This window comes from Littorina saxatilis, linkage group LG7, assembly GCF_037325665.1.
Source record: "Littorina saxatilis isolate snail1 linkage group LG7, US_GU_Lsax_2.0, whole genome shotgun sequence".
Taxonomy (NCBI): Eukaryota; Metazoa; Mollusca; class Gastropoda; order Littorinimorpha; family Littorinidae; genus Littorina; species Littorina saxatilis.
In genome coordinates, this window is record NC_090251.1 from 58,726,562 (window position 1) to 58,749,742 (window position 23,181).

Sequence of the window (23,181 nt, forward strand, 5' to 3'; positions counted from 1 at the left end):
GGTGCCATTAACTTTCAAGCACACACTGCGTTGGAAAACTAGCTTGAAGCTTTGTGTGCTATGGTTGCAAGAATCACCTCTTTGGTTTCAATATTAAAATTATCCAAAGAAATTCATGTGGCGACGGCCATTTTGACTGACTATGGTTCGAGCAGACCCGCGCGTTTCAGCGAAGCGACCAGAGTGACGTGCGCATTTGACTTAACAGACTAGACTAAAGTCGGTCGCTGAAATTTGCGCAGATTTTTGAAGGAAGCGGCCGGGTCTAGTTTAGACCGGAGCAGCCAGGGTGGGCTAAATATAGCACTGGGCTGGAATATTCCGCTTGGCAAGGTATTGAACGGGCAGAAAAGGGCTGAGAAAGAAGCAACAGCGAGCTAGAATTATTTTCCCGTTGACTGCCATTGATGAGAAAGAATGAATGGAAAGCGAGACTGAGAGACTGAGGGAGCTGACGATCTGAGCTCAGCGGATGACAGTTTGTTGTGGTTTTGTCGGCTTGCTTTTCGGTAGCCGCGAGTGTGTGTGTGTCTGTGTGTGTCTGTGTGTGTCTGTGTGTCTGTGTGTGTGTGTGTGTCTGTGTGTGTGTGTGTCTGTGTGTGTGTCTGTGTGTGTGTTCGTGAGGTTGTCGCGATGGTCTGGTTTTTCAATAGAACCCACTTTTACGACCCTCAAATGTCAGACTCAGTCCCTCCTTGTCAATACCTGTTTGCTCACATTTTCTGTTCAGAACCTCTGTAAAGATACGCGCTTTTGAAGACTACCTCTTTGAAGACTACCTCATTTTGAAGACTGTTTTTCTCAGATTTTTGGAGATCTTAAAATAGGGGGGGGGGGGGAGGGTCGACTGTAGCGGAAGGTGGAACACAGCCATCTTGGTATTGATCCGTCCCGTCTCAGTCTCACGCGCACTACAGCGTGCACGAGCATGCGCAAAACAGCCATCACCGTCACAGAAACTGCTTATAGCTCAGTGCCGCCATCTTGTTTCATTCTATGAATAGTCCATAGAGTGTGTGTGTGTGTGTGTGTGTGTGTGTCCAGGGTCTGTGTGCCGTGTGTCTCACTGTCTCTATGTCTCGCTGTCCGAGTTTCTCTGTCTCTCTCTCTGTCTCGGTCCGGTCTGTCTGTGTGTGTCTGACATGATATTCACTGTGCCGTGTCTCTCTCTCTCTCTCTCTCTCTCTCTCTCTCTCTCTCTCTCTCTCTCTCTCTCTCTCTCTCTCTCTCTCTCTCTCTCTCTCTCTCTGTGTCAGAGTCTCTCTGTTTCTATCTCTGTCTCTCCCTCTGTGTGTCTCTGCCATTCACTGTGCCGTGTGTCTAACTCTCTCTCTCTCTCTCTCTCAGTGTCCGAGTCTCTCTGTTTCTATCTCTGTCTCTGTCTCTTCCTCTGTGTGTCTCTGTCATTCACTGTGCCGTGTGTCTCAGTAACTCTCTCTCTCTCTCTCTCTCTCTCTCTCTCTCTCTCTCTCTCTCTCTCTCTCTCTCTCAGTGTCCGAGTCTCTCTGTTTCTATCTCTGTCTCTGTCTCTTCCTCTGTGTGTCTCTGTCATTCACTGTGCCGTGTGTCTCAGTAACTCTCTCTCTCTCTCTCTCTCTCTCTCTCTCTCTCTCTCTCTCTCTCTCTCTCTCTCTCTCTCTCTCTCTCTCTCAGTGTCCGAGTCTCTCTGTTTCTCTCTCTGTCTCTTCCTCTGTGTGTCTCTGTCATTCCTTGTGCCGTTTGTCCGGCCGTGAGCAGTCGGCTCAGTCAGTCGTTCATTCACAGACCAGAAGCAGGTATGGCGGCAAGTTAGCACTGACGACACGGTCCATCAATGAAACGAGGTGTAGGTATGGCGGCAAGTCATCAATGAAACGAGGTGTAGGTATGTCATCAATGAAACGAGGTGTAGGTATGGCAGCAAGTCATCAATGAAACGAGGTGTAGGTATGGCGGCAAGTCATCAATGAAACGAGGTGTAGGTATGGCGGCAACTCAACTCAACTCAACTCAAATTTTATTGGCTTCAATTTTCACATAGAAGAATTTGTCTTGCGCTTGGGATTAAGACATAGGCAGAAAGTAAGAGTATAACATATAAAAACAGCATTCATATCACATTTCATGTATCACACACAGTAATCACTAGCATAGGCCCAGGCCTACAGATATCACACTGTCCCTGCATCACACATGCAAATAAATAGTATCACACTTACCACGTATCACACACAATATATACACTACATAACATACAGCAAGTTTCCATCTCCCGCGCTCCCCCCCCCCCCCCCCCCACACACACACACACATCCTCGCACATGCGCCGACTCCATACAAATGACATCACCAGTCCATTAACTAAAATGCACAATGACCAGCAGAGGGCACATGATACACAACACGTGCTCAACCAGACCCGCTAACTAAAATAACAACTCAACCAGACCCGCTAACTAAAATAACAACTCAACCAGACCCGCTAACTAAAATAACAACAGAGACAGAAACAAGAACCGGGCACAACATCCACACGTGCGCGACCTACTCCACATCAAGCGCCCGTGATCTATAAATAACAATGACTGCGTTTAAAATAAAACATGAATAGTGCCGATGTTTGCATCAATGAAACATGCAACAGACGATGTTGGGAAATACCTGTGTAGAGATTGTATGGGTCGTGAACGAGTGAATACCCTTGCTTTTAGGGGGACAAATAATCACTACGTGCTCCTTGTCCATGTGTTAGAGACACACCCCGCTAGTGACAGGCCCGTGGATATTGTGTCTCACTCAAAGCAAGGAAATTGACGCTGTTACGAGGGGGTTTTGCTGAAATTTGTTGAAGTTATAAATATTAAGAAGTGTCTGTGTGTAAATAAATATTCTATCAAAAGTGCATGTTCTATCTCTGTTTACCAATTCACTCACACACCACACACAGCACTCAAGCTAGGTACAAAGACGTAAACAGATTAACTCCCTTTGCCCTTGCACCTGTATTCAAATCATACATACAAAATACATATATGACAATTCACACACAACAAACAGTCCGTTGATTTCACTGAGGAATAATAATATGTTGAGTGGAGGAAATTCTGTTCCTCAATGAAGTTGTCTCAATGTTTATCTCCGTGGATTCTTAGCGCACATGCTACTTACAGCTCAGCGGGTACATAATCTTAGCCCATGTCACGCCAGTGAAGATACACGCCGGTAATGGTGAGACATGGAGTGGGTTACCACCTGGCCCAAGAACTCCTGCGCTGAGTTTCAACCTTGCCGTTGCATCTGTCCTTCCAGTGCAGTGATGACAAGGAGGGGATGTTCTCTTCTTCTTCTCTTCCCGCATCGGAGTGACATCCTGGCTCCAACCGGGGTGCTGTATAAAAAGTTTATACCATCATAAGTCTCTTGAAGAACACTGAAGTTTTATCCTTTCTTCCCAATTTGAATCCATGAATCCTTTTCCATAATTTTCAACCACTCAGTTTTCATGTTGACTCCAACCACTCAATTTTAGTCAAACTTCCCCATAAAATATTAATTCCACTCTTACTCAATAATACCACATTCATCCATCAACTAGCCTATGCTATTACAATATCATTTCAGCCCAATTACCAGATACTACATTACAAAGGAAAATACAAACATTCTTTTCCAAAATGGCTGACAACAGCTCACACATCTTCTGATCCAATTCACAACATTATTCTCAAAAATCATTTCATCAATCAAGACTACGGTACAAACACAAATCGATAAATACCTGTGTAATCACAGCAATAAATCAACCATGATTTGTCAATGCATGAGGCAAATACAGTTGGCCTCAGTGCTGGTTGAGAAGCATTCTACAGATGTGTAGAATTGGACAGACACAACTTCCTTCAGTGACAATTGAGAGTGTTCTGACTCACACAACAAACATGGATACCTAAAGTTCCTCCAATTTAGTAACCTCCTCTTCCATTGTTCAATTCCAAACGAGGTAACCAATGAAAGCAGAGCTTACAATAATCAGACCATAGCAACCTCCTCCTCCATTGGTCAATTCCAAACGAGGTAACCAATGAAAGCAGAGCTTACAATAATCAGGCCACACTATGCAGATTGAAAATATGACAAGCAAAGCTGCACACATTTAATGAAAATGCTAAACATTAATTAGAATAAAATTTGTACAAATCCATTTGTCACAGACGCCACAATGCCAGGTTCTCACCTTCTGCAAAGTTGTGTAACGTACAACACCTTTCTTAACGTATCTTGAACAGTGACGGTACAGTGGAACAGTGATGGTACAGTGGAACAGTGATGGTACAGTGATGGTACAGGGGAACAGTGACGGTACAGTGGAACAGTGATGGTACAGTGGAACAGTGACGGTACAGTGGAACAGTGACGGTACAGTGGAACAGTGATGGTACAGGGGAACAGTGATGGTACAGTGGTGGAACAGTGATGGTACAGGGGAACAGTGATGGTACAGGGGAACAGTGATGGTACAGTGGAACAGTGATGGTACAGTGGAACAGTGATGGTACAGGGGAACAGTGATGGTACAGGGGAACAGTGATGGTACAGGGGAACAGTGATGGTACAGTGGAACAGTGATGGTACAGGGGAACAGTGACGGTACAGGGGAACAGTGATGGTACAGTGATGGTACAGTGGAACAGTGATGGTACTGTGGAACAGTGATGGTACAGTGGAACAGTGATGGTACAGTGGAACAGTGATGGTACAGTGATGGTACAGTGATGGTACAGGGGAACAGTGATGGTACAGTGGAACAGTGATGGTACAGTGGAACAGTGATGGTACAGGGGAACAGTGATGGTACAGGGGAACAGTGATGGTACAGGGGAACAGTGATGGTACAGGGGAACAGTGATGGTACAGTGGAACAGTGACGGTACAGTGGAACAGTGATGGTACAGGGGAACAGTGATGGTACAGTGATGGTACAGTGGAACAGTGATGGTACTGTGGAACAGTGATGGTACAGTGGAACAGTGATGGTACAGTGGAACAGTGATGGTACAGTGGAACAGTGATGGTACAGTGGAACAGTGATGGTACTGTGAAACAGTGATGGTACAGTGGTACAGTGATGGTACAGTGGAACAGTGATGGAACAGTGATGGTACAGTGGTACAGTGGAACAGTGATGGTACTGTGGAACAGTGATGGTACAGTGGAACAGTGATGGTACAGTGGAACAGTGATGGTACAGTGATGGTACAGTGGAACAGTGATGGTACAGTGGAACAGTGACGGTACAGGGGAACAGTGATGGTACAGTGGAACAGTGATGGTACTGTGGAACAGTGATGGTACAGTGGAACAGTGATGGTACAGTGGTACAGTGATGGTACAGTGAAACAGTGATGGTACAGTGGAACAGTGATGGTACAGTGGAACAGTGATGGTACAGTGGAACAGTGACGGTACAGGGGAACAGTGATGGTACAGTGGAACAGTGATGGTACAGTGGTACAGTGATGGTACAGGGGAACAGTGATGGTACAGTGGAACAGTGATGGTACAGTGGAACAGTGATGGTACAGTGGAACAGTGATGGTACAGGGGAACAGTGATGGTACAGTGGAACAGTGATGGTACAGTGGTACAGTGATGGTACAGTGGAACAGTGATGGTACAGTGGAACAGTGACGGTACAGGGGAACAGTGATGGTACAGTGATGGTACAGTGGAACAGTGATGGTACTGTGGAACAGTGATGGTACAGTGGAACAGTGATGGTACAGGGGAACAGTGACGGTACAGTGGAACAGTGATGGTACAGTGGTACAGTGATGGTACAGTGGAACAGTGATGGTACAGGGGAACAGTGACGGTACAGTGGAACAGTGATGGTACAGTGGAACAGTGATGGTACAGTGGAACAGTGATGGTACAGTGGAACAGTGACGGTACAGTGGAACAGTGACGGTACAGTGGAACAGTGATGGTACAGTGGAACAGTGATGGTACAGTGGAACAGTGATGGTACAGTGGAACAGTGATGGTACAGTGGAACAGTGACGGTACAGTGGAACAGTGATGGTACAGTGGAACAGTGACGGTACAGTGGAACAGTGATGGTACAGTGGAACAGTGATGGTACAGTGATGGTACAGGGGAACAGTGATGGTACAGTGGAACAGTGACGGTACAGTGGAACAGTGACGGTACAGTGGAACAGTGATGGTACAGTGGAACAGTGATGGTACTGTGGAACAGTGATGGTACTGTGGAACAGTGATGGTACAGTGGAACAGTGATGGTACAGGGGAACAGTGATGGTACAGTGGAACAGTGATGGTACAGTGGAACAGTGATGGTACTGTGGAACAGTGATGGTACAGTGGAACAGTGATGGTACAGGGGAACAGTGACGGTACAGTGGAACAGTGATGGTACAGTGGAACAGTGACGGTACAGTGGAACAGTGATGGAACAGTGATGGAACAGTGGAACAGTGATGGTACAGTGGAACAGTGACGGTACAGTGGAACAGTGATGGTACAGTGGAACAGTGACGGTACAGTGGAACAGTGATGGTACAGTGGAACAGTGATGGTACAGTGGAACAGTGATGGAACAGTGGAACAGTGATGGAACAGTGGAACAGTGATGGAACAGTGGAACAGTGATGGAACAGTGATGGAACAGTGATGGAACAGTGATGGAACAGTGATGGAACAGTGATGGAACAGTGGAACCCCCAATTTTAAGACCTCCACAAAATTCGCTGACCTCGCACTTTTCATGACTTCGACCATTATTTGTTATATGCATTGAGACCCCATACATAATCGTTCACAAGAGAAGGAATTAAGTCGTATATGTTCAATGCGATACGACACCGACAAAACAAACTCAAGTCCCTCTTCTTGACCCGGCCGCTGTCAACGTGAGATCTCTGACGTCAAAAGCCAAACAAGGTTCGAGAAAATATCAAAGTGCGAATAATTGCGCCACATAATATTCCTGTCACTTCTTATGTGCGTCTCACGTGGAAATGTCATTAGTTGAATAATGAATTTGTCTCGGTGACTTAGTCATACAGCATCAGAAGTATGAAATGACTAGTTACATCACAACCAGGGTATACATGCGTCGGTGTCGTATGTCATTAAACACTGGTAGTACATGCACACTAGTCTTGGCCAACTTGTTGTAGAAAGACGAAGAGGGCTCTGACCGCCGAGACCGCTGTGGGCGAAGAGAGGGTCAATCCATACGGCTGCACTGGTGACTGAAACAATGACGCAAGCAAAAGGCGTCATTTGGGGGAGAAAAAAATGTCATTCTCTTCCACATCTCAAACCTTGTCCTTAAGGGGTATTGCCCGCTGACTGGCTATATTGCCCGCTGACTGGCTATATTGCCCGCTGACTGGCTAATTGGTTATCACGTCCTCGCAGGTCTTCCATATTGCCCGCTTGCATATTGTTTCCCTTATGTAGGGGAAGGGCTCCTAATATGGACCATTTTTTGTTTCATGCTGATAACTAGCTTGTTTTCTTGCGAAGAAGTTTCATTTTGTGTTTGGTAGTCCTTCTCTCTTAGGTTAACCGTTAGGCCTAATTAGAGTGAAATAGCTTTGATAGACATTCAGCAAAAATTAAATACAGAAAAAAAAGCTCTTAAATTTAAAAAATATAAAAATCATGATTAAAATTAAATTTCCGAAATCGATATAAAAGCAATTTCATCTTATTCCTTGTCTGTCTGTCTCTGTTCTCTTAGCTTCCCCTCTCTGTCGGTGACTACTCTCTCTCTCTCTCTCTCTCTCTCTCTCTCTCTCTCTCTCTCTCTCTCTCTCTCTCTCTCTCTCTCTCTCTCTCTCTCTCTCTCTCCCTCTCTCTCTCTCTGAATATGGTTTGAAACAGTTTTGCGTGACTTAAGGTCGCGGCCGGTTTGGAATCCGGCCCGGGACGGACACGGGTCAACTGTTTGACTGTATCCATGTCCCACCCCCGTTTCACCACATGGCGGTGTATTAACCCGTTATGGTCAACCCTTGTTTAGAAATGTATTGAATATGGGCTGTGTGATGGTATGCTTTATTGTGCTTTTTCGTTGTTTTCGTTCTTGTTTTGTTTTTTTTTGAAGATGCATATAGCATAGTTTTGTATGCCTGATGTTATTTGATGTTGCTGTCTGATGTTGTTGTCGTGTACCAAAAAAAAATTAAAAACGTGTTAAAAAAAAAAAAAAGTGTCACGTGATAATCAACTTTGGCTTCGGTGCGCGCCGGTGCAGACGATTTTTTTCTGTAACCAGTTGAGAGTGATGCAACCATATATCACGGTCTCCTTCCGACAGCAGTCTCAAAATTTTGACTTGTTTTGACCTTAGAACGATGTCTTTATCATAACTGTGAAGAACAGAACGGAGATCACTGTCGAAGTCGGCGTCTCGCGAACACTGATCTCCAATTTAGATCAGTGCTCGCGAAAAACATATGGGAGATAACTCTGTATTCTTGTTTAGATAGATTCGCGCAATAATTTAGCATGCTGTCAGAGAGAAACTGTGGATAGCCGTGGATGTGTGGGGATGAATGTTTGTGTGGGGTGTGTGTGTGGATGTATGTTTATGTGGGGTGTGTGTGGAGATGTATGTTTATGTGGGGTGTATGTGTGGGGATGAATGTTTGTGTGGGGTGTGTGTGGGGATGTATGTTTGTGTGGGGTGTGTGTGGGGGATGTATGTTTGTGTGGGGTGTGTGTGGGGGATGTATGTTTGTGTGGGGTGTGTTGGGGATGTATGTTTGTGGGGTAAGTGTGGGGGATGTATGTTTGTGTGGGGTGTGTGTGGGGGATGTATGTTTGCGTGGGGTGTGTGTGGGGGATGTATGTTTGTGTGGGGTGTGTGTGGGAGATGTATGTTTGTGTGGGGTGTGTGGGGGGATGAATGTTTGTGTGGGGTGTGTGTGGGGGATGTATGTTTGTGTGGGGTGTGTGTGGGGGATGTATGTTTGTGGGGTGTGTGTGGGGGATGTATGTTTGTGTGGGGTGTGTGTGGGGGATGTATGTTTGTGTGGGGTGTGTGTGGGGGATGTATGTTTGTGTGGGGGGTGTGTGGGGGATGTATGTTTGTGTGGGGTGTGTGTGGGGGATGTATGTTTGTGTGGGGTGTGTGTGGGGGATGTATGTTTGTGGGGTGTATGTGTGGGGGATGAATGTTTGTGTGGGGTGTGTGTGGGGGATGTATGTTTGTGTGGGGTGTGTGTGGGGGATGTATGTTTGCGTGGGGTGTGTGTGGGGGATGTATGTTTGTGTGGGGGGTTTGTGGGGGGGTGTGTGTGGGGGATGTATGTTTGTGGGGTGTATGTGGGGGATGTATGTTTGTGTGGGGTGTGTGTGGGGGATGTATGTTTGTGGGGGGATGTGTGGGGATGTATGTTTGTGTGGTGTGGGGGGGATGTGTGGGAGATGTATGTTTGTGTGGTAAGTGTGGGGGATGTATGTTTGTGTGGTGTGTGGGGGGGATGTGTGGGAGATGTATGTTTGTGTGGTACGTGTGGGGGTATGTGTGGGGGATGAATGTTTGAGGGGTGTGTTGGGGGATGTTTGGGGGATGTATGTTTGTGTGGTGTGTGTGGGGGGATGTGTGGGAGATGTATGTTTGTGTGGTAAGTGTGGGGGGATGTTTGGGGGATGTATGTTTGAGGGGTGTGTTAGGGGATGTATGTTTGAGGGGTGTGTTGGGGGATGTATGTTTGAGGGGTGTGTTTTGGGATGTTTGGGGGATGAATGTTTGAGGGGTGTGTTAGGGGATGTGTGGGGGGATGTATGTTTGAGGGGTGTGTGTGGGGGATGTGTGGGGGGATGTATGTTTGAGGGGTGTGTTGGGGGATGTATGTTTGAGGGGTGTGTTAGGGGATGTTTTGGGGATGAATGTTTGAAGGGTGTGTTAGGGGATGTGTGGGGGATGTATGTTTGAGGGGTGTGTGTGGGGGATGTGTGGGGGATGTATGTTTGAGGGGTGTGTATGGGGGATGTGTTGGGGATGTATGTTTGAGGGGTGTGTTAGGGGATGTTTGGGGGATGTATGTTTGAGGGGTGTGTGTGGGGGATGTATGTTTGATGGGGGTGTTAGGGGATGTGTGGGGGATGAATGTTTGAGGGGTGTGTGGGGGGATGTATGTTTGAGGGGTGTGTGTGGGGGATGTATGTTTGAGGGGTGTGTTAGGGGATGTTTGGGGGATGTATGTTTGAGGGGGGTGTGTGGGGGATGTGTGGGGGATGTATGTTTGAGGGGTGTGTTAGGGGATGTTTGGGGGATGAATGTTTGAGGGGTGTGTGGGGGGATGTATGTTTGAGGGGTGTGTGTGGGGGATGTTTGGGGGATGAATGTTTGAGGGGTGTGTGGGGGGATGTATGTTTGAAGGGTGTGTGTGGGGGATGTATGTTTGAGGGGTGTGTTAGGGGATGTTTTGGGGATGTATGTTTGAGGGGGGATGTGTGGGGGATGTATGTTTGAGGGGTGTGTGTGGGTGATGTGTGGGGGGATGTATGTTTGAGGGGGGTGTTAGGGGATGTGTGGGGGATGAATGTTTGAGGGGTGTGTGTGGGGGGATGTGTGGGGGGATGTATGTTTGAGGGGTGTGTGTGGGGGATGTGTGGGGGATGTATGTTTGAGGGGTGTGTGTGGGGGATGTATGTTTGAGGGGTGTGTGTGGGGGATGTATGTTTGAGGGGTGTGTGTGTGGGGGATGTGTGGGGGGATGTATGTTTGAGGGGTGTGTTGGGGGATGTGTGGGGGATGTATGTTTGAGGGGTGTGTGGGGGGATGTGTGGGGGGATGTATGTTTGAGGGGTGTGTTGGGGGATGTGTGGGGGGATGTATGGCGGTTTGAGGGGTGTGTTGGGGGATGTGTGGGGGATGTATGTTTGAGGGGTGTGTTGGGGGATGTGTGGGGGGATGTATGTTTGAGGGGTGTGTTGGGGGATGTGTGGGGGGATGTATGTGTGTGAAGGGGATCAGTTGTGTGTGCTTGTGTCAGTTTCTGTATGCGTGTGAATGAGAGAGTGTGCCAGTGTGTGTGTGTCTGTCTGTGTGTGTTGTGTATGTGTGTGTTTATGTGTGTGTGTGTGTTTGTGTGTTTGTGTGTTTATGTGTGTGTGTGTGTGTGTGTGTGTGTGTGTGTGTGTGTGTGTGTGTGTGTGTGTGTGTGTGTGTGTGTGTGTGTGTGTATGTGTGTGTGTGTTTGTGTGTGTGTGTGTGTGTGTGTATGTGTATGTGTGTGTGTGTGTGTGTGTGTGTGTGTGTGTGTGTGTGTGTGTGTGTGTGTGTGTGTGTGTGTGTGTGTGTGTGTGTGTGTGTGTGTGTGTGCATGGTATTTTCCTTTTCTTTATTTTTCTTTGGAGCAAGGGTAGCTGTTGTCTTCTCTTCTCTTAGTTTTTCTTTATCGGGCAAATTATTCCACCAACTCCTACATGCCCGAGCACTCGCTATCCCCACCCGGCGCCATCTTTAATTCATGGCTTCATGTCTCCCGAGGGAAACCTAAACTCTACGCCTTCGCCTTCCTTTATTCACACACAAGCGCCGAAAGACGACAAAGTGAGATCATAAAGGCAAGTCGTGAGAGACGAATAATATATCAAATTATTGCTTGGAGCTGTCGGAATTGTCTTCCCATTTTGGGCACTCAATCAAATCGTTTTTAGGAGCGCCCAGAATAGCGATTGGTGCTAAAAATATCGACTGTTACTAAAAATATCGACAGTGTTGCTGTTTCGGGAGCGGTAGCTGCTTCAGATTTGGCCTGTCGATATCTAATTGTGAAGGTGATGTTTCTTTTTTTGTAGTCAGTGCTTCCTCCTCCTCTGCCGTCTGCAACAGGAAGTTGTGAGGGCTTTGCGACTTGTTTACTCCTCGTAAAGTGTAGAAACCCGCTGCTCCCCTGACACACACACACACACACAGGCACACCACACACACATACACACCACACACAGAGACACACACACCACACACACACACACACACATACACACCACATACACACACACCACACACATACACACATACACACATACAGGCACACACAGAGACACACACACACACACACAGACACACACCACACACACACACAGACACACACACACGCACGCACACACACACACACAACCATTGTGAAATCTGGTTTCACCCTCCAGGCTCACGTCTCAGGAATCGTGGGGAGACAGTCTCTGGAAGGAGTTTTGTTTTGCTTTGCTTTTCTGTCAAGACTCTACGGTCAAGACTCCACTGTCAAGTCTCTACTGTCAAGTCTCTACTGTCAAGTCTCTGCTGTCAAGTCTCTACTGTCAAGACTCTACGGTCAAGACTCCACTGTCAAGTCTCTACTGTCAAGACTCTACGGTCAAGACTCCACTATCAAGTCTCTACTGTCAAGTCTCTACTGTCAAGTCTCTACTGTCAAGACTCCACTGTCAAGTCTCTACTGTCAAGTCTCTACTGTCAAGACTCTACGGTCAAGACTCCACTGTCAAGTCTCTACTGTCAAGTCTCTACTGTCAAGACTCTACGGTCAAGACTCCACTGTCAAGTCTCTACTGTCAAGTCTCTACTGTCAAGACTCCACTGTCAAGTCTCTACTGTCAAGTCTCTACTGTCAAGTCTCTACTGTCAAGTCTCTACTGTCAAGACTCTACGGTCAAGTCTCTACTGTCAAGACTCCACTGTCAAGTCTCTACTGTCAAGTCTCTACTGTCAAGACTCCACTGTCAAGTCTCTACTGTCAAGTCTCTGCTGTCAAGTCTCTACTGTCAAGTCTCTACTGTCAAGACTCTACGGTCAAGTCTCTACTGTCAAGACTCCACTGTCAAGTCTCTACTGTCAAGTCTCTGCTGTCAAGTCTCTACTGTCAAGTCTCTACTGTCAAGTCTCTACTGTCAAGACTCCACTGTCAAGTCTCTACTGTCAAGACTCTACTGTCAAGACTCTACGGTCAAGTCTCTACTGTCAAGTCTCTACTGTCACTGTTGATGTTTGTGATGGCGCTACCCCAGATGACAGCCTGGGTGTGTTTGTCGTTACAAGTACTGTGCGGTCCACGCAGCCCTAAGGTCACATCAACCCTAACTGTGTGGTCCACGCAGCCCTAAGGTCACATCAACCCTAACTGTGTGGTCCACGCAGCCCTAAGGTCACATCAACCCTAACTGTGTGGTCCACGCAGCCCTAAGGTCACATCAACCCTAACTGTGCGGTCCACGCAGCCCTAAGGTCACATCAACCCTAACTGTGTGGTCCACGCAGCCCTAAGGTGACATCAACCCTAACTGTGTGGTCCACGCAGCCCTAAGGTCACATCAACCCTAACTGTGTGGTCCACGCAGCCCTAAGGTGACATCAACCCTAACTGTGTGGTCCCCGCAGCCCTAAGGTGACATCAACCCTAACTGTGTGGTCCACGCAGCCCTAAGGTGACATCAACCCTAACTGTGTGGTCCACGCAGCCCTAAGGTGACATCAACCCTAACTGTGTGGTCCACGCAGCCCTAAGGTGACATCAACCCTAACTGTGTGGTCCACGCAGCCCTAAGGTGACATCAACCCTAACTGTGTGGTCCACGCAGCCCTAAGGTGACATCAACCCTAACTGTGTGGTCCACGCAGCCCTAAGGTGACATCAACCCTAACTGTGTGGTCCCCGCGGCCCTAACGTGACATCAACCCTAACTGTGTGGTCCACGCAGCCCTAAGGTGACATCAACCCTAACTGTGTGGTCCACGCAGCCCTAAGGTGACATCAACCCTAACTGTGTGGTCCACGCAGCCCTAAGGTGACATCAACCCTAACTGTGTGGTCCACGCAGCCCTAAGGTGACATCAACCCTAACTGTGTGGTCCACGCAGCCCTAAGGTGACATCAACCCTAACTGTGTGGTCCACGCAGCCCTAAGGTGACATCAACCCTAACTGTGTGGTCCACGCAGCCCTAAGGTGACATCAACCCTAACTGTGTGGTCCACGCAGCCCTAAGGTGACATCAACCCTAACTGTGTGGTCCACGCAGCCCTAAGGTGACATCAACCCTAACTGTGTGGTCCACGCAGCCCTAAGGTGACATCAACCCTAACTGTGTGGTCCACGCAGCCCTAAGGTGACATCAACCCTAACTGTGTGGTCCACGCAGCCCTAAGGTGACATCAACCCTAACTGTGTGGTCCCCGCAGCCCTAAGGTCACATCAACCCTAACTGTGTGGTCCACGCAGCCCTAAGGTCACATCAACCCTAACTGTGTGGTCCACGCAGCCCTAAGGTGACATCAACCCTAACTGTGTGGTCCACGCAGCCCTAAGGTCACATCAACCCTAACTGTGTGGTCCACGCAGCCCTAAGGTGACATCAACCCTAACTGTGTGGTCCACGCAGCCCTAAGGTGACATCAACCCTAACTGTGTGGTCCCCGCAGCCCTAAGGTCACATCAACCCTAACTGTGTGGTCCACGCAGCCCTAAGGTCACATCAACCCTAACTGTGTGGTCCACGCAGCCCTAAGGTGACATCAACCCTAACTGTGTGGTCCACGCAGCCCTAAGGTGACATCAACCCTAACTGTGTGGTCCACGCAGCCCTAAGGTGACATCAACCCTAACTGTGTGGTCCACGCAGCCCTAAGGTGACATCAACCCTAACTGTGTGGTCCACGCAGCCCTAAGGTGACATCAACCCTAACTGTGTGGTCCCCGCAGCCCTAAGGTGACATCAACCCTAACTGTGTGGTCCCCGCAGCCCTAAGGTGACATCAACCCTAACTGTGTGGTCCCCGCTGCCCTAAGGTGACATCAACCCTAACTGTGTGGTCCCCGCAGCCCTAAGGTGATATCAACCCTAACTGTGTGGTCCACGCAGCCCTAAGGTGACATCAACCCTAACTGTGTGGTCCACGCAGCCCTAAGGTGACATCAACCCTAACTGTGTAGTCTACGCAGCCCTAAGGTCACATCAACCCTAACTGTGTGGTCCCCGCAGCCCTAAGGTGACATCAACCCTAACTGTGTGATCCACGCAGCCCTAAGGTGACATCAACCCTAACTGTGTGGTCCCCGCAGCCCTAAGGTCACATCAACCCTAACTGTGTGGTCCCCGCAGCCCTAAGGTGATATCAACCCTAACTGTGTGGTCCCCGCAGCCCTAAGGTGACATCAACCCTAACTGTGTGGTCCACGCAGCCCTAAGGTGACATCAACCCTAACTGTGTAGTCCACGCAGCCACTATGTGACATCAACCCTAACTGTGCGGTCCACGCAGCCCTAAGGTGATATCAACCCTAACTGTGTGGTCCCCGCAGCCCTAAGGTGACATCAACCCTAACTGTGTGGTCCCCGCAGCCCTAAGGTGACATCAACCCTAACTGTGTGGTCCACGCAGCCACTAGGTGACATCAACCCTAACTGTGCGGTCCACGCAGCCCTAAGGTGATATCAACCCTAACTGTGTAGTCTACGCAGCCCTAAGGTCACATCAACCCTAACTGTGTGGTCCTTGCAGCCCTAAGGTGACATCAACCCTAACTGTGTGGTCCACGCAGCCCTAAGGTGACATCAACCCTAACTGTGTGGTCCACGCAGCCACTAGGTGACATCAACCCTAACTGTGCGGTCCACGCAGCCCTAAGGTGACATCAACCCTAACTGTGTGGTCCACGCAGCCCTAAGGTGACATCAACCCTAACTGTGTGGTCCACGCAGCCACTAGGTGACATCAACCCTAACTGTGCGGTCCACGCAGCCCTAAGGTGATATCAACCCTAACTGTGTAGTCTACGCAGCCCTAAGGTCACATCAACCCTAATTGTGTGGTCCATGCAGCCCTAAGGTGACATCAACCCTAACTGTGTGGTCCTTGCAGCCCTAAGGTGACATCAACCCTAACTGTGTGGTCCACGCAGCCCTAAGGTCACATCAACCCTAAATGTGTGGTCCACGCAGCCCTAAGGTCACATGAACCCTAACTGTGTGGTCCACGCAGCCTTAAGGTCACATCAACCCTAACTGTGTGGTCCACGCAGCCCTAAGGTGACATCAACCCTAACTGTGTGATCCACGCAGCCCTAAGGTGACTTCAACCCTAACTGTGTGGTCCACGCAGCCTTCAATCAATCAATGGGGCTTATATCGCGCATATTCCGTGGGTACAGTTCTAGGCGCTCTGCAGTGATGCCGTGTGAGATGAAATTTTATACGGCTTGTAAATTGCAGCCATGTCGGCGTATATTTACCTTTCACGGCCTTATTCCAAGTCACACGGGTATGGTAGACAATTATTAACTGTGCCTAAGCAATTTTGCCAGGAAAGACCCTTTTGTCAATCGTGGGATCTTTAACGTGCACACCCAATGTAGTATACACGGGGGGTGGTTCGGACACCGAAGAGAGTCTGCACACAAAGTTGACTCTGTGAAATAAATTTCCGCCGAACCTGGGATCGAACTCGCGCTGACAGCGGCCAACTGAATACAAATCCAGCGCGCTACCAACTGAGCTATATCCCCGCCCAGCCTTAAGGTCACATCAACCCTAACTGTGTGGTCCACGCAGCCCTAAGGTCACACTAACCCTAACTGTGTGGTCCACGCAGCCTTAAGGTCAAATCAACCCTAACTGTGTGGTCCACGCAGCTCTAAGGTGACATCAACCCTAACTGTGTGGTCCATGCGGCCCTAAGGTGACATCAACCCTAACTGTGTGGTCCACGCAGCCCTAAGGTCACATCAACCCTAACTGTGTGGTCCACGCAGCCCTAAGGTCACATCAACCCTAACTGTGTGGTCCACGCAGCCCTAAGGTCCCATCAATCCAAACTGTGTGGTCCACGCAGCCCTAAGGTGACATCAACCCTAACTGTGTGGTCCACGCAGCCTTAACGTGACATCAACCCTAACTGTGTGGTCCACGCAGCCCTAAGGTCACATCAACCTTAACTGTGTGGTCCACGCAGCCCTAAGGTCACATCAACCCTAACTGTGTGGTCCATGCAGCCCTGAGGTGACATCAACCCTAACTGTGTGGTCCACAATGTGATTGTGTGTGTGTTTGTTGTATTTGTGTCTCTGTGTGTTTGTGTGCGTGTGTGTGTGTGTGTTGTATTTGTGTCTTTGTGTGTTTGGTTGATTGTGTGTGTTTGTTGTATTTGTGTCTTTGTGTGTTTGTGTGCGTGTGTGTGTGTGTGTTGTATTTGTGTCTTTGTGTGTTTGGTTGATTGTGTGTGTGTGTGTTGTATTTGTGTCTTTGTGTGTTTGGTTGATTGTGTGTGTGTTTGTTGTATTTGTGTCTCTGTGTGTTTGGTTGATTGTGTGTGTGTTTGTTGTATTTGTGTCTTTGTGTGTTTGGTTGATTGTGTGTGTGTTGTATTTGTGTCTTTGTGTGTTTGGTTGATTGTGTGTGTGTTTGTTGTATTTGTGTCTCTGTGTGTTTGGTTGATTGTGTGTGTGTTGTATTTGTGTCTCTGTGTGTTTGGTTGATTGTGTGTGTTTGTTGTATTTGTGTCTTTGTGTGTTTGTGTGTGTGTGTGTGTTGTATTTGTGTCTTTGTGTGTTTGGTTGATTGTGTGTGTGTTGTATTTGTGTCTCTGTGTGTTTGGTTGATTGTGTGTGTTTGTTGTATTTGTGTCTTTGTGTGTTTGTGTGTGTGTGTGTGTTGTATTTGTGTCTCTGTGTGTTTGGTTGATTGTGTGTGTGTTGTATTTGTGTCTCTGTGTGTTTGGTTGATTGTGTGTGTTTGTTGTATTTGTGTCTCTGTGTGTTTGGTTGATTGTGTGTGTGTTGTATTTGTGTCTTTGTGTGTTTGGTTGATTGTGTGTGTGTTGTATTTGTGTCTTTGTGTGTTTGGTTGATTGTGTGTGTGTTGTATTTGTGTCTTTGTGTGTTTGGTTGATTGTGTGTGTTTGTTGTATTTGTGTCTTTGTGTGTTTGTGTGTGTGTGTGTGTTGTATTTGTGTCTCTGTGTGTTTGGTTGATTGTGTGTGTTTGTTGTATTTGTGTCTCTGTGTGTTTGGTTGATTGTGTGTGTGTGTTGTATTTGTGTCTCTGTGTGTTTGGTTGATTGTGTGTGTTTGTTGTATTTGTGTCTCTGTGTGTTTGGTTGATTGTGTGTGTGTTGTATTTGTGTCTTTGTGTGTTTGGTTGATTGTGTGTTTGTTGTATTTGTGTCTCTGTGTGTTTGGTTGATTGTGTGTTTGTTGTATTTGTGTCTCTGTGTGTTTGGTTGATTGTGTGTGTTTGTTGTATTTGCGTCTCTGTGTGTTTGGTTGATTGTGTGTGTTTGTTGTATTGGTGTCTCTGTGTGTTTGGTTGATTGTGTGTGTTTGTTGTATTTGCGTCTTTGTGTGTTTGTGTGTGTGTGTGTGTTGTATTTGTGTCTCTGTGTGTTTGGTTGATTGTGTGTGTGTTGTATTTGTGTCTTTGTGTGTTTGGTTGATTGTGTGTTTGTTGTATTTGTGTCTCTGTGTGTTTGGTTGATTGTGTGTGTGTGTTGTATTTGTGTCTCTGTGTGTTTGGTTGATTGTGTGTGTGTGTTGTATTTGTGTCTCTGTGTGTTTGGTTGATTGTGTGTGTGTGTTGTATTTGTGTCTTTGTGTGTTTGGTTGATTGTGTGTGTGTTGTATTTGTGTCTCTGTGTGTTTGGTTGATTGTGTGTGTTTGTTGTATTTGTGTCTCTGTGTGTTTGGTTGATTGTGTGTGTTTGTTGTATTTGTGTCTCTGTGTGTTTGGTTGATTGTGTGTTTGTTGTATTTGTGTCTCTGTGTGTTTGGTTGATTGTGTGTTTGTTGTATTTGTGTCTCTGTGTGTTTGGTTGATTGTGTGTGTGTTTGTTGTATTTGTGTCTCTGTGTGTTTGGTTGATTGTGTGTGTGTGTTGTATTGGTGTCTCTGTGTGTTTGGTTGATTGTGTGTGTGTGTTGTATTTGTGTCTCTGTGTGTTTGGTTGATTGTGTGTTTGTTGTATTTGTGTCTCTGTGTGTTTGGTTGATTGTGTGTTTGTTGTATTTGTGTCTCTGTGTGTTTGGTTGATTGTGTGTGTGTTTGTTGTATTTGTGTCTCTGTGTGTTTGGTTGATTGTGTGTGTGTGTTGTATTGGTGTCTCTGTGTGTTTGGTTGATTGTGTGTGTGTGTTGTATTTGTGTCTCTGTGTGTTTGGTTGATTGTGTGTTTGTTGTATTTGTGTCTTTGTGTGTTTGGTTGATTGTGTGTGTGTTGTATTTGTGTCTCTGTGTGTTTGGTTGATTGTGTGTTTGTTGTATTTGTGTCTCTGTGTGTTTGGTTGATTGTGTGTGTGTGTTGTATTTGTGTCTCTGTGTGTTTGGTTGATTGTGTGTTTGTTGTATTGGTGTCTCTGTGTGTTTGGTTGATTGTGTGTTTGTTGTATTTGTGTCTTTGTGTGTTTGGTTGATTGTGTGTGTGTTGTATTTGTGTCTCTGTGTGTTTGGTTGATTGTGTGTTTGTTGTATTTGTGTCTCTGTGTGTTTGGTTGATTGTGTGTGTTTGTTGTATTTGCGTCTCTGTGTGTTTGGTTGATTGTGTGTGTTTGTTGTATTGGTGTCTCTGTGTGTTTGGTTGATTGTGTGTGTTTGTTGTATTTGCGTCTTTGTGTGTTTGGTTGATTGTGTGTGTGTTGTATTTGTGTCTCTGTGTGTTTGGTTGATTGTGTGTGTGTGTTGTATTTGCGTCTCTGTGTGTTTGGTTGATTGTGTGTGTGTTGTATTTGTGTCTTTGTGTGTTTGGTTGATTGTGTGTGTGTTTGTTGTATTTGTGTCTCTGTGTGTTTGGTTGATTGTGTGTGTGTTTGTTGTATTTGTGTCTTTGTGTGTTTGGTTGATTGTGTGTGTGTTGTATTTGTGTCTTTGTGTGTTTGGTTGATTGTGTGTGTGTTTGTTGTATTTGTGTCTCTGTGTGTTTGGTTGATTGTGTGTGTGTTGTATTTGTGTCTCTGTGTGTTTGGTTGATTGTGTGTGTTTGTTGTATTTGTGTCTTTGTGTGTTTGTGTGTGTGTGTGTGTTGTATTTGTGTCTTTGTGTGTTTGGTTGATTGTGTGTGTGTTGTATTTGTGTCTCTGTGTGTTTGGTTGATTGTGTGTGTTTGTTGTATTTGTGTCTTTGTGTGTTTGTGTGTGTGTGTGTGTTGTATTTGTGTCTCTGTGTGTTTGGTTGATTGTGTGTGTGTTGTATTTGTGTCTCTGTGTGTTTGGTTGATTGTGTGTGTTTGTTGTATTTGTGTCTCTGTGTGTTTGGTTGATTGTGTGTGTGTTGTATTTGTGTCTTTGTGTGTTTGGTTGATTGTGTGTGTGTTGTATTTGTGTCTTTGTGTGTTTGGTTGATTGTGTGTGTGTTGTATTTGTGTCTTTGTGTGTTTGGTTGATTGTGTGTGTTTGTTGTATTTGTGTCTTTGTGTGTTTGTGTGTGTGTGTGTGTTGTATTTGTGTCTCTGTGTGTTTGGTTGATTGTGTGTGTTTGTTGTATTTGTGTCTCTGTGTGTTTGGTTGATTGTGTGTGTGTGTTGTATTTGTGTCTCTGTGTGTTTGGTTGCATGTGTGTGTTTGTTGTATTTGTGTCTCTGTGTGTTTGGTTGATTGTGTGTGTGTTGTATTTGTGTCTTTGTGTGTTTGGTTGATTGTGTGTTTGTTGTATTTGTGTCTCTGTGTGTTTGGTTGATTGTGTGTTTGTTGTATTTGTGTCTCTGTGTGTTTGGTTGATTGTGTGTGTTTGTTGTATTTGCGTCTCTGTGTGTTTGGTTGATTGTGTGTGTTTGTTGTATTGGTGTCTCTGTGTGTTTGGTTGATTGTGTGTGTTTGTTGTATTTGCGTCTTTGTGTGTTTGTGTGTGTGTGTGTGTGTTGTATTTGTGTCTCTGTGTGTTTGGTTGATTGTGTGTGTGTTGTATTTGTGTCTTTGTGTGTTTGGTTGATTGTGTGTTTGTTGTATTTGTGTCTCTGTGTGTTTGGTTGATTGTGTGTTTGTTGTATTTGTGTCTCTGTGTGTTTGGTTGATTGTGTGTGTGTGTTGTATTTGTGTCTTTGTGTGTTTGGTTGATTGTGTGTGTGTTGTATTTGTGTCTCTGTGTGTTTGGTTGATTGTGTGTGTTTGTTGTATTTGTGTCTTTGTGTGTTTGGTTGATTGTGTGTTTGTTGTATTTGTGTCTCTGTGTGTTTGGTTGATTGTGTGTGTTTGTTGTATTTGTGTCTCTGTGTGTTTGGTTGATTGTGTGTGTGTTGTATTTGTGTCTTTGTGTGTTTGGTTGATTGTGTGTGTTTGTTGTATTTGTGTCTCTGTGTGTTTGGTTGATTGTGTGTTTGTTGTATTTGTGTCTCTGTGTGTTTGGTTGATTGTGTGTGTTTGTTGTATTTGTGTCTCTGTGTGTTTGGTTGATTGTGTGTTTGTTGTATTTGTGTCTCTGTGTGTTTGGTTGATTGTGTGTTTGTGTTGTATTTGTGTCTTTGTGTGTTTGGTTGATTGTGTGTGTGTTGTATTTGTGTCTCTGTGTGTTTGGTTGATTGTGTGTTTGTTGTATTTGTGTCTTTGTGTGTTTGGTTGATTGTGTGTGTGTTGTATTTGTGTCTCTGTGTGTTTGGTTGATTGTGTGTTTGTTGTATTTGTGTCTCTGTGTGTTTGGCTGATTGTGTGTGTTTGTTGTATTTGCGTCTCTGTGTGTTTGGTTGATTGTGTGTGTTTGTTGTATTGGTGTCTCTGTGTGTTTGGTTGATTGTGTGTGTTTGTTGTATTTGCGTCTTTGTGTGTTTGGTTGATTGTGTGTGTGTTGTATTTGTGTCTCTGTGTGTTTGGTTGATTGTGTGTGTGTGTTGTATTTGCGTCTCTGTGTGTTTGGTTGATTGTGTGTGTGTTGTATTTGTGTCTCTGTGTGTTTGGTTGATTGTGTGTGTGTTGTATTGGTGTCTCTGTGTGTTTGGTTGATTGTGTGTGTGTTGTATTGGTGTCTCTGTGTGTTTGGTTGATTGTGTGTTTGTTGTATTTGTGTCTTTGTGTGTTTGGTTGATTGTGTGTGTGTGTTGTATTTGTGTCTTTGTGTGTTTGGTTGATTGTGTGTGTGTTGTATTTGTGTCTTTGTGTGTTTGGTTGATTGTGTGTGTGTTGTATTTGTGTCTCTGTGTGTTTGGTTGATTGTGTGTTTGTTGTATTTGTGTCTCTGTGTGTTTGGTTGATTGTGTGTGTGTTGTATTTGTGTCTCTGTGTGTTTGGTTGATTGTGTGTTTGTTGTATTTGTGTCTCTGTGTGTTTGGTTGATTGTGTGTGTTTGTTGTATTTGCGTCTCTGTGTGTTTGGTTGATTGTGTGTGTTTGTTGTATTGGTGTCTCTGTGTGTTTGGTTGATTGTGTGTGTTTGTTGTATTTGCGTCTTTGTGTGTTTGGTTGATTGTGTGTGTGTGTTGTATTGGTGTCTCTGTGTGTTTGGTTGATTGTGTGTGTGTGTTGTATTGGTGTCTCTGTGTGCTCAGCCCAGGACGCAGCGTGTTGTATTGGTGTCTCTGTGTGCTCAGCCCAGGACGCAGCGTGTTGTATTGGTGTCTCTGTGTGCTCAGCCCAGGACGCAGCGTGTTGTATTGGTGTCTCTGTGTGCTCAGCCCAGGACGCAGCGTGTTGTATTGGTGTCTCTGTGTGCTCAGCCCAGGACGCAGCGTGTTGTATTGGTGTCTCTGTGTGCTCAGCCCAGGACGCAGCGTGTTGTATTGGTGTCTCTGTGTGCTCAGCCCAGGACGCAGCGTGTTGTATTGGTGTCTCTGTGTGCTCAGCCCAGGACGCAGCGTGTTGTATTGGTGTCTCTGTGTGCTCAGCCCAGGACGCAGCGTGTTGTATTGGTGTCTCTGTGTGCTCAGCCCAGGACGCAGCGTGTTGTATTGGTGTCTCTGTGTGCTCAGCCCAGGACGCAGCGTGTTGTATTGGTGTCTCTGTGTGCTCAGCCCAGGACGCAGCGTGTTGTATTGGTGTCTGGTTGCTCAGCCCAGGACGCAGCGTGTTGTATTGGTGTCTGGTTGCTCAGCCCAGGACGCAGCGTGTTGTATTGGTGTCTGGTTGCTCAGCCCAGGACGCAGCGTGTTGTATTGGTGTCTCTGTGTGCTCAGCCCAGGACGCAGCGTGTTGTATTGGTGTCTGGTTGCTCAGCCCAGGACGCAGCGTGTTGAGTGAAACCCCTCCTTTGAGACATCCC

At 46.4% G+C, this 23,181-nt stretch overlaps 2 protein-coding genes and 1 long non-coding RNA gene across 3 annotated transcripts; 1 reads left to right on the forward strand and 2 right to left on the reverse strand.

The window, feature by feature from the left end:
• Positions 1–2,962: 2,962 nt before the first annotated feature.
• LOC138970408 (uncharacterized) lies at positions 2,963–4,137 on the reverse strand. Its single transcript, XR_011456927.1, has 2 exons — positions 3,758–4,137; positions 2,963–3,367 (listed from the first exon to the last, which is right to left on the reverse strand). It is a non-coding gene; the product is annotated as an uncharacterized lncRNA (long non-coding RNA).
• A 110-nt stretch (positions 4,138–4,247) lies between these two features.
• Positions 4,248–6,767, reverse strand: LOC138970264 (uncharacterized). The gene is made up of 2 exons (XM_070342760.1): positions 6,046–6,767; positions 4,248–5,721 (listed from the first exon to the last, which is right to left on the reverse strand). The coding sequence occupies exons 1-2, from the start codon at positions 6,765–6,767 to the stop codon at positions 4,248–4,250; spliced, it is 2,196 nt and encodes a 731-aa protein (XP_070198861.1).
• Positions 6,768–10,959: 4,192 nt separating this feature from the next.
• Positions 10,960–13,124, forward strand: LOC138970265 (zonadhesin-like). Its single transcript, XM_070342761.1, has 2 exons — positions 10,960–10,973; positions 12,245–13,124. Exons 1-2 carry the CDS (start codon positions 10,960–10,962, stop codon positions 13,122–13,124), a joined length of 894 nt encoding a protein of 297 aa, XP_070198862.1.
• Positions 13,125–23,181: the final 10,057 nt, after the last annotated feature.